The 13,058-nt window shown below is 49.2% G+C and overlaps 1 protein-coding gene across 4 annotated transcripts in view; it reads left to right on the top strand.

Annotated features, from left to right (window-relative positions):
- LOC105278508 (semaphorin-2A) overlaps nt 1–13,058 on the top strand; it is a 264,773-nt gene that overhangs the window by 239,069 nt on the left and 12,646 nt on the right. For all 4 annotated transcript variants that reach the window (XM_011337653.2, XM_011337655.2, XM_011337650.2 and 1 more), the window contains 3 exons: nt 9,081–9,143; nt 10,215–10,322; nt 11,709–11,979. In XM_011337653.2, coding sequence (XP_011335955.1) covers nt 9,081–9,143; nt 10,215–10,322; nt 11,709–11,979 — 442 coding nt within the window. The remainder of the gene's footprint in view (nt 1–9,080; nt 9,144–10,214; nt 10,323–11,708; nt 11,980–13,058) is intronic.

Below are 13,058 nucleotides of genomic sequence, written 5' to 3'. Positions count from 1 at the left end.
GTAACGCGCTATTTTAAAGAGATATCAGTTACTGAAAAAATATCTTTTTATAATGAAAGATTGAATGAAGAATCATTCTTTTTGAGAGATCGGTATTCAACAGGAGCAATACACAGACAGTCGAGGCCTCTTAACGAGTTTCAGCTATATCTGGAGAACCGAGTGATTCGTGATTCCGCTTGCACGTGCGCCTCTGCAATCCTCGTACTTTCGTCATCATCTTTGGGAACGTGCATTGAACGATAAGACCAGCCTCGCTCGAGCTTACTTATTTTTTCGCGCATTGCATCTTCTCACCGAGGCACTCTGGTTCACATGGAGGAGGATGTCTGGCGGTGCGCGGCGGAGGAGGAAGGAACGGTGTTACGATAAGGCGGAATCATCCGGTCGATCCGGGAGACGATGGCGGTACATCGATCGAGAAAGGAGTCCATCCATCGAACGCGCAACGAATTCCGACGTTGCGGATGCTGGAACCGCCGGGACGAGCTCGGCCGCGCCGTGAATAAAGCATGCTCTAGAATCGGATAGTGGCTACAAGAGGAGCAGGACAGGAGGTATCGAACGAGAGTGCGAGAGGCAGAAAAACGCGCGGTCGAAACGGCGGAAGGAGCAAAGTCAAACGCTGAGCTCTCGCTGAGAAAGTCGGGATCTATAAACCACATCCAATAAAGCAATGTCCAATCTGAGAGATCCGCCGCTGCCATCGACGACGATATACTTGCCACGATACTCGTCGATTTCGATATTCACGAAGGCGATTCTGACGCTGCACGCTGGAAGATTGGCCGATGGGCACGCCGCGCGATTCCACGTTTATTCGACGGCACTGAAGTATTAAGAACCTTCTCGGGATTTACGCGGCCATAAAATCGCGAATGAGGTAGCCGCCGCGATACGGCGGTTCCTCCATCGGAACGTGGAACCACCATGGAAGAAACGAAGGGTTGACCGACATTCGGATGTGGTGCACACAGGTGCACACGTGGTCGCTGCAAGGTGGGCGAGCACGTGTACGGGAGTGCACTTGCGCGCGCGAAACTTGGCTCTAATAAACAATTCCGCCGTCATGTGAAATATAAACGGCCGTTACTGCACGTTGCTCTCTCTCTCTTTCTCTCTTTTTCTCTCTTTCTCTCTCTTTCTCTTCCCTTTCCCTAAAATGATGGTATTAAATATACATTCGGCGCACCGGGCCGCGTAGATACGTGTGTTACGTATATATGCTTCTCCAAGTCGCCTGTCTTCCTCGGGAATTTCTATCCCTAACTTTTCCGCCTTTTCTTATCCAGCCCTCTCAACGAAGGGACAGACGAGCACTCGTTCCTTTCCCCTCTCTCTTCTTTCTACGACGTTGGAGTTTATTGCGACGATGAATTTGGTATAAGATCGTGGCGAAATTTGACAAGATTCTCTCTTGGACCCCTGTTACCAAGCGGGGAATTATTGCGAGATTTGCGAGGGTTCAAGGAGTGACGTTGATAAAGTTTGAATTTTTTTCTCCACTATCTGCACTATCTCTCGGAAAGAGAAAAGCGCGAGGAACTCGCGTCTTAACGAAAGACAAGTGATCGTTTCTTGTGCGATACGCGATGCGCGTAAAAAATGTGGGGTAAGATGTTTGCGAAATAAAATTTCTCTAATTTAATCCTGCGAGAAAATAAGATGGGAAATTAAATTAAGATGCGACCTAAAATAAAATAACACAGATAATAATATAAATTCAAAATTCATTTTGTAAACGTCGACCTAAGATGTGTGTGTGTGTGTGTGTGTGTGTGTGTGTGTGTGTGTGTGTGGTGTGTGTGCGTGCGCGCGCGCGCGCATTTTCTGACATTTTGCGATATTTTATTGTGCGGTATTTTTATTTGCCTATCAGTTTTTAATGACGTCCAGGAATTACATCACGCCTTCCTTTTATAACTATATAAAGCCGATTATCACGTGCGAGCGGCTCTCTCTCTTTCTCTCGTCAAGTACATAAATAATATACGCCGTGTACACATCGTAACGCTATCGACAAGCCTGTAAATTGCATTATGCGCCGCGCTATATTTACAGGCGATATTGAAAGTGGTGTTAAGCGCGAGTATCGTCTTCACGAAGCACCCACTTCATCTCGACGAGAAATTAATTACAGGGCTTTCTTGCCGCGCGCGCAGTCCCAACGTGTCCCACTCTCGTGCTATTACTCGCGAGTTCGCAGGCGGGTTACCGAATGGTCGCAGTTTCCTCGGTGAGTTTCGCGAGCGTCTTTATAAATCAGTTTCTCCTGTAATCAAGCGGAAGTACACTTCGGACGCAGCGTAGAACGGGCGCCGAGCGCGAAATGAAAAATTTTCGAACTTCCGCTCGGACCTCTTGTTTCTCGATTTTCCGACTCGTCGTCGTCGTCGTATACACTTTCCATTTTCTTGATTTTTCTTTCCTTCTCCCCCGTTTTTCCCCCTGGCAGCGCCAACTTCGCGCGCACCAAAAATGAATTTGCCCCCGGGGAGCCGGGGCTCCCTTCGCTATGTAATACTCTTTCATCAGATATAAGTCGCGAAAAACTTCCGTCCGGTAATTCGTTTTTTTATGCTCATTACACTAGTGTACCGAAGCGGTACTCTGTTTTTAATACCGGACTTTCGGCAAGGAAACCGAGGAAAGAGGAGAGACGGAGGACGAGAGAAGCCAAGAAGGGACGAGAATCACGCAAGAATGTCTGATCACGTGCGATTCCTCTCCGCGTTCCGATACGTTCCTCCGTGCGTTCCCTTCTATCGATACGTTTGCGGAAGTCGAGCGATGAGGAACTTCACCCGAGGGTGGCGGGCGAAGATGCGCAGCGAGATAAATGAAAGAAGGGATGGAACTCGCGCGTTTCGGAAGCGAGACGTGTCGGCACTCGCCACTCTTAGTCCATGTCCGAGGTGGAAAATCTTCAGTCGTTCAGCAAACAGCGAAATTGTAAACAGAGGATCTTTACGGAGGACTTCGCTGTCGGGCCTTTGCAGACGGTGTTCTTCAACGACGCCGGTAATTGCAGACTGCGCTATTACGCGACGGAGTGACTGTCAACAGCAATTCCTCTTCGATCTTCGTCGCTACCCACGCGACCATCGTCTTTAAATGCGAAGTTCGGTTCACGTGAACGTCTTCCACTCTTGTTGGATTATCAGATTTTTGTCTGAAACGAACTTTTTGCACGACATCAATCTCGACTGTAAAAACTATTATTGTATCGATGATAATTTAAGAGAAATAATACTATCAAGAAGTCATACCATTGTCGTGTCGTAATCTTTTCGTCATATTCTCAATCATCGTTGGAATAAATCGGAATTAAAGGAGCTCATCGCTCTTAATCATCGTATCAACCGCCCCGATTTCTGCCGGCATTCCCTCCGCTCATTCACGGCGTTGGTTTTTGTTGTGCGAATCACGAGTCGCGCAAGAAAAGGTATGATACGCGCACATGGTTAGCAGTAAAAAGCGCCAGTGGAACGGGGGAGAACAGGCCGTACGTGCGAGAGGGCAGGCGTTGCACGGCGCGAGCGAAACTCGAGTGGCCTCTCTTGCGAATTTATGGTGAAAGTGTTTAAATAGCCATACAGACCCTCCACCGTCGTCCTTGTCGTCGTCGTCGTCGACGTTGTCGACGTATTCGTCGTAGTCGTCGTGTAAAATGCTTCGTCGCAGACTGCCATTAAAACGGCTCAGAGAAAAAAAGGGGAAAAGAGGAAAAAGGAAGGAAAAAGGACGCGAACGAATACCGCGGTGCTTAAATACACTCCACGACACAACGACAAGAGAAACGGGGAGGGAGAGAGAAAGAGAACTGCGCGAATGATTCCAAATTGCTCAAAGAAGTTTTTACGTTCGCTCGTCACACGATGAATGCTCTTTTAAGCTAATGAGGACGTTGCTCGCACGCTTGTAAAACCGCGGACTGAACAGCCATTCGTGAATTGTCCGCGATCACGACGATATAAATAGATACTAGAATGACGAGAGACACGAGAACGGACTGTAACGCAATGCAGGGGTGGCGGAGGGGATGATTCCGAACGATTTAACAAAGCGTAGTATATCCCGCGAGTCGGAGCCACGCCGGAAGCCGGATCGATAATTTCTTATCTCTACCGCGGATGGAGGAGCCGCGTCTTTCTCTCGCCAACTCGGGCTCGACACGCGGCAACTTTGGTCGTTAAGTAATTCCGTCTGGTTCATTGACTTACCGTAATTGATACGAATAACCGAAAAGCTCCCCGTTGCCGGCAGCAGCTCTCGGCGTCGACGTTGGATTCACGTCGCGCATCGCGAGAAGCGCGAGAGGCGCGAGCTATCATCAGGAAGATGGGTAATTTATCGCTCGAAAATTTGATCGATGACGACGCGACATCAGTATGCATCTCGGGGTTGACCCTCGAAAAAAAGCAACCCTCTTCGCAGCGCAGCGCAGCGCAGATAGCGCCGGCGCTGCCGGCGTAAGAAGTAAATCACAAAAATGGAAATCCCGCGATATCGGATTGGAATCAATATTGAATGCAGATTGAATTCCGGACTCTCTCACTCTTCTCTCCTTTTTTTCTTCTCTTTCTCTCTCTCTCTCTCCCTCCCTCTCTCCCTTTCCCGTCCGCGCGTCTCCAGCCGTGCGAGGCCGCGCGAGAGGGCGAAAAGGTGCGGAGTGACGGCTTCCATTAGGAAAAAGTGACTTACGGCGCCGATCGACAACGAAAGGCACTTTTCGTCCCGCTGAAATGTCAGGCCGGTTCGCGAAAATTTTATGCGTAACAAAGGTTACCGCCTGACACGACTGTGAATCTGCGCGCGGGATGTAGACGTCATCCCCGGCGCGAGAGAGACAATGCGCGATACGCTGGTCGATCGTACGTCATTTTCTCATGAATTTATCACGAGCGCGATCACCCGCCACCCTATGCGTATCGCTCGCGTTCTCATCGTACCATCGCGAGCTCCTCTTCTCATCTTATCTCCCATTCCACTGTCATATATGTTAGAGGAATCCGATGGAAGAAGAGAGATTTTGAGAAACGAGTGGATTCTCGTTCGAATTGTTTGACTCGAGAATGATAAGGCGCATTAACTTTACCCTCGGCGCCATGATATGCTCTGGCGCGACGTGCACGATCACGAGATCCTGGAAGGGAGGAGTAGATCCGGTCTCCTAACGATCCAATGCCCGGCGTTACTATTTGATGAGATAAAAAGCGCCGCGGTGGTCCGGACTCGTGAATTTTTAAGAGTGCCTCGCAGGGATACCGTTACGTTTCCTCGAGTTTCCGAGGTTAGGGGGTGTCGATACCCTGGGGATGCCGACAGTCTTCTGCCTTTAATATTTCAGTATGGTAAATTATACGATTCCTTGCATACACACTGATCTTCCACTTTCTCCGTCCTCCTTCTTCCTTCTCCTCCTTTTCTCTGTTTCTGCATAGCATCGACCACACCGATAAGCTGGACAAGATCCGCGTAAATGTTTTTCTATTTACCCCTGGGAAGAGACTATGCATAAATACGTAATGCCTATCTTTTCTTTTATTATTTCGCGAAGATAGAATCCCCATAGCATCGCACGCTCACTGCAGATTATGACGAGGAGCGTACGTTTCCGATAAGGCAAATTGAAAGATCGCTTTTTAATAATTCACGTCGCGGATCTTTCAGAGAGCAGGAAGATAATTACTGTCTGTTTGCACGAGGGAGCATTGAGAGTGGCGGTTGAAAAGGCGAAAATCAGCGGCGGCACCGACAAAGACCGGATGCTGCCTTCGTTCCTTCGAGGCAGCTAATCATCCGTAAGCCGTTTCTTGCACGCTGCCAAAATATATACTACCACACACAGGTACACGTACGCACACAGGAGTTTCCAATGCGCGTGAGTCGCGGTGATTAAACTCGAAGCGTAACGAAGGAGAAGGACGGGCGGGCGGACAAACGAGTTCTCGCGAGCAACCTCCTCCGAGCCTTCCTCTCTCGTGACACCATCACTTCGCCGAGGGCTTAATCAACCCAGCCCGAATGCCGAAAGTCTAAAGCTATCGCCCGTGCACCAACCAGCGGCCCGGTAAAGCTTCCTTCGAAACGGAGGAAGCGGATGAGAGGCTTCCCGCCTGATCCGGCCACGACGAGCGTGAAGAATCGAGCGCAGCCGAAATGGGACGTAAACGCGCGGCCGAGACGGTATCTTTTGGACCGGAAAGTAGTAGAAAGAAAGTTCTTGGAACTTCGATACCATTTGATTAATTGATGCAAAAAGTGTCTGATCAAAGATATCGAAGATATCGGAGACAATGAAGAAAGAGTTTGTATAAAAATACCAATGTCACATACATAAATGAGAAGAGATGACGTAACGTCTGGAGAAAAGAATTCCGTTGCAGAAACGACGTCGAAGGAAACCCGTAACAGACGGATTTGCGGAGTTTAGGACAGGATGCCGGCGCGACCGGGATGATAGCAGGTATATCTGGTTAATAGTCGGTGTGCATCACACCGGTAATGGAAGTCGAGATTTGCACCCCCCAGAGGCATCGCCGGTACCGCAAAGTTAATGGCATCGTAGACGACGCGATAAAATGATGCATCGCGGCGACGATATTATTATTGCTGGCAGCTGCGCCTATACGCCATATACACAAGCTTCAAGCCGAACGCGCGACCCTACTGCGACGATTGCTCTTGTCTTGGTCTCGCGCGGAAATCGAAGAAGTGCAACAACGAGTTTCGTTGCGCGATTTAAGAAGGATCGCGTGAGAGATCGTTATTGACAACACATGCCGGCGAACACGAGTGTATTACACCGCCCACGCTGCGCTTAATTAAAAGCGAGTGCGTGCGTAATCTACGTGCTCGAAATCATAATCCTTTACGATCTGTGCGGTCGGCACTGAAAATGGCATTACGCGCCCTAATGTCACCGTATTCCGCATACGCAGGGGGAGAATAGCGAGGCGCGTATCAGTGAATTGCAGAGAGGCTCCTTTCTCTCTCTCTCTCTCTCTCGCTTCCTCTCCGCTTGCTCATCTCCGCCACGAGATGTTCTCCAGCAGCTGTTCTTTTTCGCTCGGCATGGCTGGCTCCACGACCGGATTGTAATAATTAGTATAACAAAAAAAGATCCGCGCGCAAAAGGGACTTACAGCGAGTGCGGATACAAGGAATTGCTTCGCTTTTAATTACCATCAAGCTGCCGACTATGTACACCGCCTTAATACACCGCAGTGTTTAACGAATAATACATCGTTATCAACACTCGCAAAACGGCGAGAGAGAAGGGCCCGAGTTGGCGAGTGATTCTAACGATACCCCAAGCAAACTCGTGCGTTCCAACTGTGAGTTCTCTTTCAAGCGAGTGGCTGGTGAGAAAGGACGATTGTCAAATATGGATGGATCGATGAACCTTGCTGGAACAAAGGGAATAACTTGGTGGAGGGCAAGTCAACAGTTGGGAATAAAATCAAATGGTCCGCTATCGTTACATTGCTGTGTATAGTAATGCACGCTCGTGCTTATCGCGCAACTTTGAGCAGAACGTAGTTAGCGTGTCTGTGCGCGCGCGGAATATTCTACTTCGCGAGCAGATGCGGCGCTGTTTGTAAGTGGATTATGCTTATAATGGGACACTCTCTTCCCAGGGTCCGTTCTGAATATTGCGACCCGTTACATGCACCGCGCGCCCGCCGGGGTAAATCACGCTCGCATCCCGCTTCAACCGCGCGCAGGTCGCCTGGACCGCCGCCAATGTACATTCTGTCCGACAAATTGCGCACGGGGATGTGACTTTCGCGGTACGCGGCGTGGCACGAGTCGCGCGGAAACGTAGAAACAATATTGTTATATTTATCTGTCCCGCAATGCAGGAGAGATTTTAGTGCGTCGCGGAGTTGGCGCCGAGTATGTGGAGTTCATTCGCTGCGGAATGCAAAATTGCAAACGATGCTCCACCGCGATCGATACTCTGCTCTCCGGTTCTCGGTTTACTATCGCCGCACGCAGCGAGCAAGCATTTCTTCTTGAGGTCACGCCAAATCGCGGTTGACTGATCGCGATTTTTGCCGGAAGATCGCAAAGATGCGATCGCGCGGATCGCTTTATTCAATGCGAGCTTTCCTCTCTTTCGTACGTTCGCTCGATATGATGCGCTCGCCCTCGTTGCGACGCGTGGCCGATTCTTTCGGTAATTTATTGGTCATAGATCAACGTCGTCGACGAGCGCTGTTGTTTTGGTTGGCCCTTACGTTCCATCGAGGGACAATCGCCGAGAATCGACGCCTACGTTTCTGGCCGTGACATCGCCGGGGAGCGGCACGTGTCGTCTGCGCGGAGATCGATCGTCTGGCCCGACGCGTCTCGGACGATTGCCCGCGCAATCGGATCACTTCCTGCGTCGTGTGCGATCACGTTCACCGGCAGAAACGCCAAAAGTCGGTAGGAAGAAACAGACTTGGTGGTTCCGAGAATACGCCTGCGAAGCTAATTTTCTCTAGATCGTTTCACGCGCCAGAGTACCGTATTACGATATTCTGCGAAACAGCTTGGGGAACGTTATGTTGGGGTACATGCGGCACGTGAAGTAAATCGGGAGTACGTAAGCAGGGAGAGAGGAGGAACTCCGTTATTTTCATCGTCGCGTGAATATCATCCCCGCAAATCCCGAATATTGACCTTATTCCCCGGCGCATTTGTAGCACCTTCCCGACCGCGTTACGAGGGGGCTGCCGCGGTTGTGCAACACACGACGAGCTTGCAAAATGTGGAGTGCACACTCGTCACGCCTCTCTCTCGTGAGGTCGCGAGCGTGTCAAGCGGCCGTCCGTGAGAAAAGGGCACTTGCCGAGAGAGGAATAGTTGCGCGCATGCTTTCTTCGAAAGACGTATAATTACGACGCCTCGCTCAAGAGAAGCATTTTCCTTGTCTTTCGCGTGAAATATTTAGTGGAAACACTCGAGTATACCGGGCTATCAAGAGACTATCACAATGTACATATGCGCGCGATAATGTCTTTAAATTCTTCACTTTTATTTTTTACAGCTGACGAATGCTTTGATCCATGTTTTGTTCTTTGTTACAGAGAGACGCCTTGAATCTGGAGCCCAGCAACGTGGCGAATTGCGTGTCCAAAGGCAAATCGGAGGTAGGTATCCTGTCCTATTACAGCTTCGTTCCACTCGCGCGCAGTCTTTGAACAAAATTTTAATTCCGGTATTGGCGAACCGGCCTGAGCGCGTGTCGTAGAGCGGCCAAAGAATTGCAATTGCAAAAAGAAAGAAAAGAGGTACAGAGAAGAAGGCGTTGAACATAAGATCGAGGAGGAAAGTATTCGCGAGCACAGTGCCGGCGTGCTGAAATAAAAGGACCGGTTTCTTTGACGGCGCGCAAAGGCGAAATGAAGAGACACGAGCTTGCTCTTTAATAGACGCTGCGGTGTCGCTCGGATCCAAGAAAGAATGTATCTCGTTGGTATCTTTAGCGCACGGTAAGAAAGAGGAAGAAATATCATTGCAGCGCTGCAGCTCTCGTCTCTCTGAGTAATCTGTCAGTTTCCACCGCTGTCGCACTTTCTGAATTAACGTCTATATTCATAATCTCCTTAAAATCACTTATTTCTATTAAATCATATCACCGCAGCATAAATATCACGGAGAATTCATGCCAGAGAACATCGTAAAATAACGAGAAAGATCTCGCGCTCGTTACGCGAGCTTGCCCGAAATCACCGGCGTCGCACTTTGTCGAAAATTAGCGTTAAACGTGTAGAATGTTTAATGTTCTGCTCGCGCTTGCATTTTTATTCATATCTCGGAGTCGCGCGGCCACGATGATAGAACGGCGAGCGCTGCTGCGTTTTCCGTCGTAGACGAGCGAGCGGGCGCGTTCCCTTATCACGGCTTCATTCGTATGCACCGTGTACGCGTCGTCGTCGAGGTGTAAGGTCCACGCAAATATTCCCTACGTGACGACAAAGCCAATTCATTTCCCGCGCGCCGATTCCCCGCGAAATACGCGTGCGACGTGATCGCAGCCTGATTCCGCGCGATGATTCCGCGACGCGCTCTTCCTCACTCGCCTCGCGCTCTGTCGAAAAGTCTACGGCAGGGTATTGAATTGCATTGCCTACCCTCTTGCAACGTACTTTATCTGTGAGCATTTTCCCGCCGTCACGTCGTAGCATCAAATTTAATTCACCCTCGTATATTTTTTCCAGCATTTCGACTGTCGAAATCACATAAGAGTGATACAACCCATGGGGGATGGCAATCGGCTTTACATGTGTGGTACCAACGCTCACTCGCCCAAGGACTGGGTAATTTATGTAAGTTTTCACGTTACTAATTAAATTTCATATTATTGTTAATATAAACACACACGTACACACACATGTGAGTTTGAAGAATTATTCTGTTTTAATATCTAATATTGAGATTGCCAGCAAACGTCGTTGAGTATTTCTGTTTCATCGAACTGATTTATTTCTGTGTCATTGAACTTGTTACTTTCACTTGTTGTTCAATATACAAACAATTTGCTACCATTATTTTTGTTTTCTTAATGACACAGAGGAGAGGATATTGTGTGAAGCGAAATTGTACGTATTGCCTTCTCACATCATTCGATTCTTTTGTACTTTGCAAATTGCGATGCACACTAAACGAATTCGTTAAAATTTGATTTCAGTAACACGCGACAGTTTGTGATTGGATTGCGAGATTGTTAAAAACAACGAGCGATCTGACAAAGAGTTTAAAAAAAGGCCGTGCACGTGTACACGTTTAAATGTTCGCCCCAGCATTTGTTTATTGAAAATGTAAAACGATACCTGCACACGTCCGCGCGATCTCTCTTGGAACGTATTATGCATTCAGCGCGATATGCGCAAGGCATACCGATTTGCGCTCTGCTTTACGCTTAATTTAATTAATTAATAACGAAACGGAGGAGGAGGCATCTGAAAACAATATCATTAATTAATTCCGGCGTTACGAATAAATTTCGCCGCCGGTCACGCATTCCTACGGTACGTTCCAATTTAATTCCCGTCGAAATATTTAAAGCCGTAATGAATAATGCTATTATTAATAGAAATTTACATGCGTTATCGCAACATTCAAGCGAAATCCTCCGTGATGCGATTTGCAAAGTTTCGCGAAACGCGTCGCATCGTCGTTCGTAGCTGGAGAATGAATCTCACGTCTAAGTACCCATGTAACGATACAGGAAGGACACAACACCGGTCCCGCTTTGTCGAAACATTAGGAGCCCCGAGTGTGTCGTAATGTCTCCCCTAATAATAACCTCCACTCGCTTACCGCTGCAAGCTGCGACCCGAGATTATAGCTACTAAATAAACTCGGGCCGTCCAAAGACATTCTCGATCATTCATATCGGAGAGCATTGTTAATTCAGCGACGTTAACAAATTATGATTGACCCTTTTTATGAAATTCTCGCGAAACCCGCTTCAGGATGATCGTTACTTCTTTCCTTCATGTTGAACGAGTCGCGATCGATATTTCTCAGAAAAAATTTAATTAAACGCTGCTCCGTTTCGTAGCTTTATTGCCTTCCAAATGAAGTAGCTCCGGGAAGAGAAATTTCTTTTCGCTTTATTCTAGTACCTCTCCTCCCTTCGTTTTAGTCTTTATAGCGCCTTATTGTTAGTTCCAATCTGACCTCGTTTCTCGAATGACGTTTTCTTCCAGAGCAATCTGACTCACTTACCGCGCCACGAGTTTGTACCGGGTGTGGGGATGGGCATCGCGAAATGCCCCTACGATCCTGCGGACAATTCGACGGCGGTCTGGGTCGAGAAGGGCAATCCCGGGGACCTGCCGGCTCTTTATTCCGGCACGAACGCCGAATTCACCAAAGCCGATACCGTCATCTTCCGCACGGATCTCTACAATTTGACTACTGGCCGCAAGGCGTTCAGCTTCAAGAGGACGCTCAAGTACGACTCCAAGTGGCTCGACAGTGAGTACTCTCCTTGCGATGTCATTACTACGAGTAGTATTTAATCCCGAGTGGTCACCGATACTCCAGTCGAGATCGAAAACGATGACGCTTTGTAAGAGCTTTATAATATTTCGAGGCGTTTGTGAATTTACGCAGCAATATCCTTTGAACGCGTAGATCGCATTTCCCGCAAACGTTCGCCTCCTTTATTGATCGTCGCGTTCACCAGCAGAGATACTTAGATCTCCGGCACTTCATAGAGGGAGCTTTACCCGAAACCCGATAATTACGGCGTGTCGGGGCAACAATGAAATTTCCATTAGGCTTAGAGGGCGTAGCGCTGCCACGGGATCTAATCGGGGGTCGCCCGAATCCGCTAAAAAGCGAGGCAGGTTTTCCCGAAGAAACCCGCGCGGGAAGGGGCGGTTGCTTAGGAAACAGACGGTGAGTGCTTTGAAGTGGGACCCCCCGGCATCAGCCTGGAGGGAACACCGCCTCGGGTTCAAATGGATGCGAATAAACTGCCCCGCCTATTTTCCGAGGGGCACCGTTGCCTGCTCGGCCACGACGCCGCGAGAACTCACGCGCGCGGAAAAGGCAGGGAAATGCGGCGGGGCTGCGGGGCGGGCCACGAGTGGAATTATAGGAGTTTCGAGGGCGATGTCGGTGCTAGAGATGCGCTATCGGGCCGGTTAGAGAGGGTGCCGGCTCCTTCTTCTCCACTTCGTCCCACCCTTTCTCTCCCTCGACGAGCAGGGTAATAAAATAACACCCCGACGCGATCCTCCTCGTCCTAAACGCCGCGGCTCTCGACGAAGTATCCTCCTCTTTCCGGGGAAAGGAGAGAAAGCGAGCCGACCGAAGAAGTTAAAGTTTTCCCGCCGTCCGCCGGAAACCGTCCCTCTCTGCCTCTTTCTTCAGCCTCATCCACCTTCTCTTCCTCTTCCTCCTCCTCCTCACGGTGCAGCGTTGTTCGCAGGCCGAGCTTTAATCAGTTTTACCGACTCCCTGATTCGTCGGCCGGGATTATTGCGATTCTCTCGATTTTTCGTTATCGGAGCGCGAACGTGAGGGGCGCGGCAAGAGCGGCCCGGCAA

Source organism: Ooceraea biroi, chromosome 1, assembly GCF_003672135.1.
Source record: "Ooceraea biroi isolate clonal line C1 chromosome 1, Obir_v5.4, whole genome shotgun sequence".
NCBI lineage: Eukaryota > Metazoa > Arthropoda > Insecta > Hymenoptera > Formicidae > Ooceraea > Ooceraea biroi.
The sequence above is the reverse complement of the archived record's forward strand: the minus strand, read 5'-3'. Positions and strand labels throughout refer to the sequence as shown.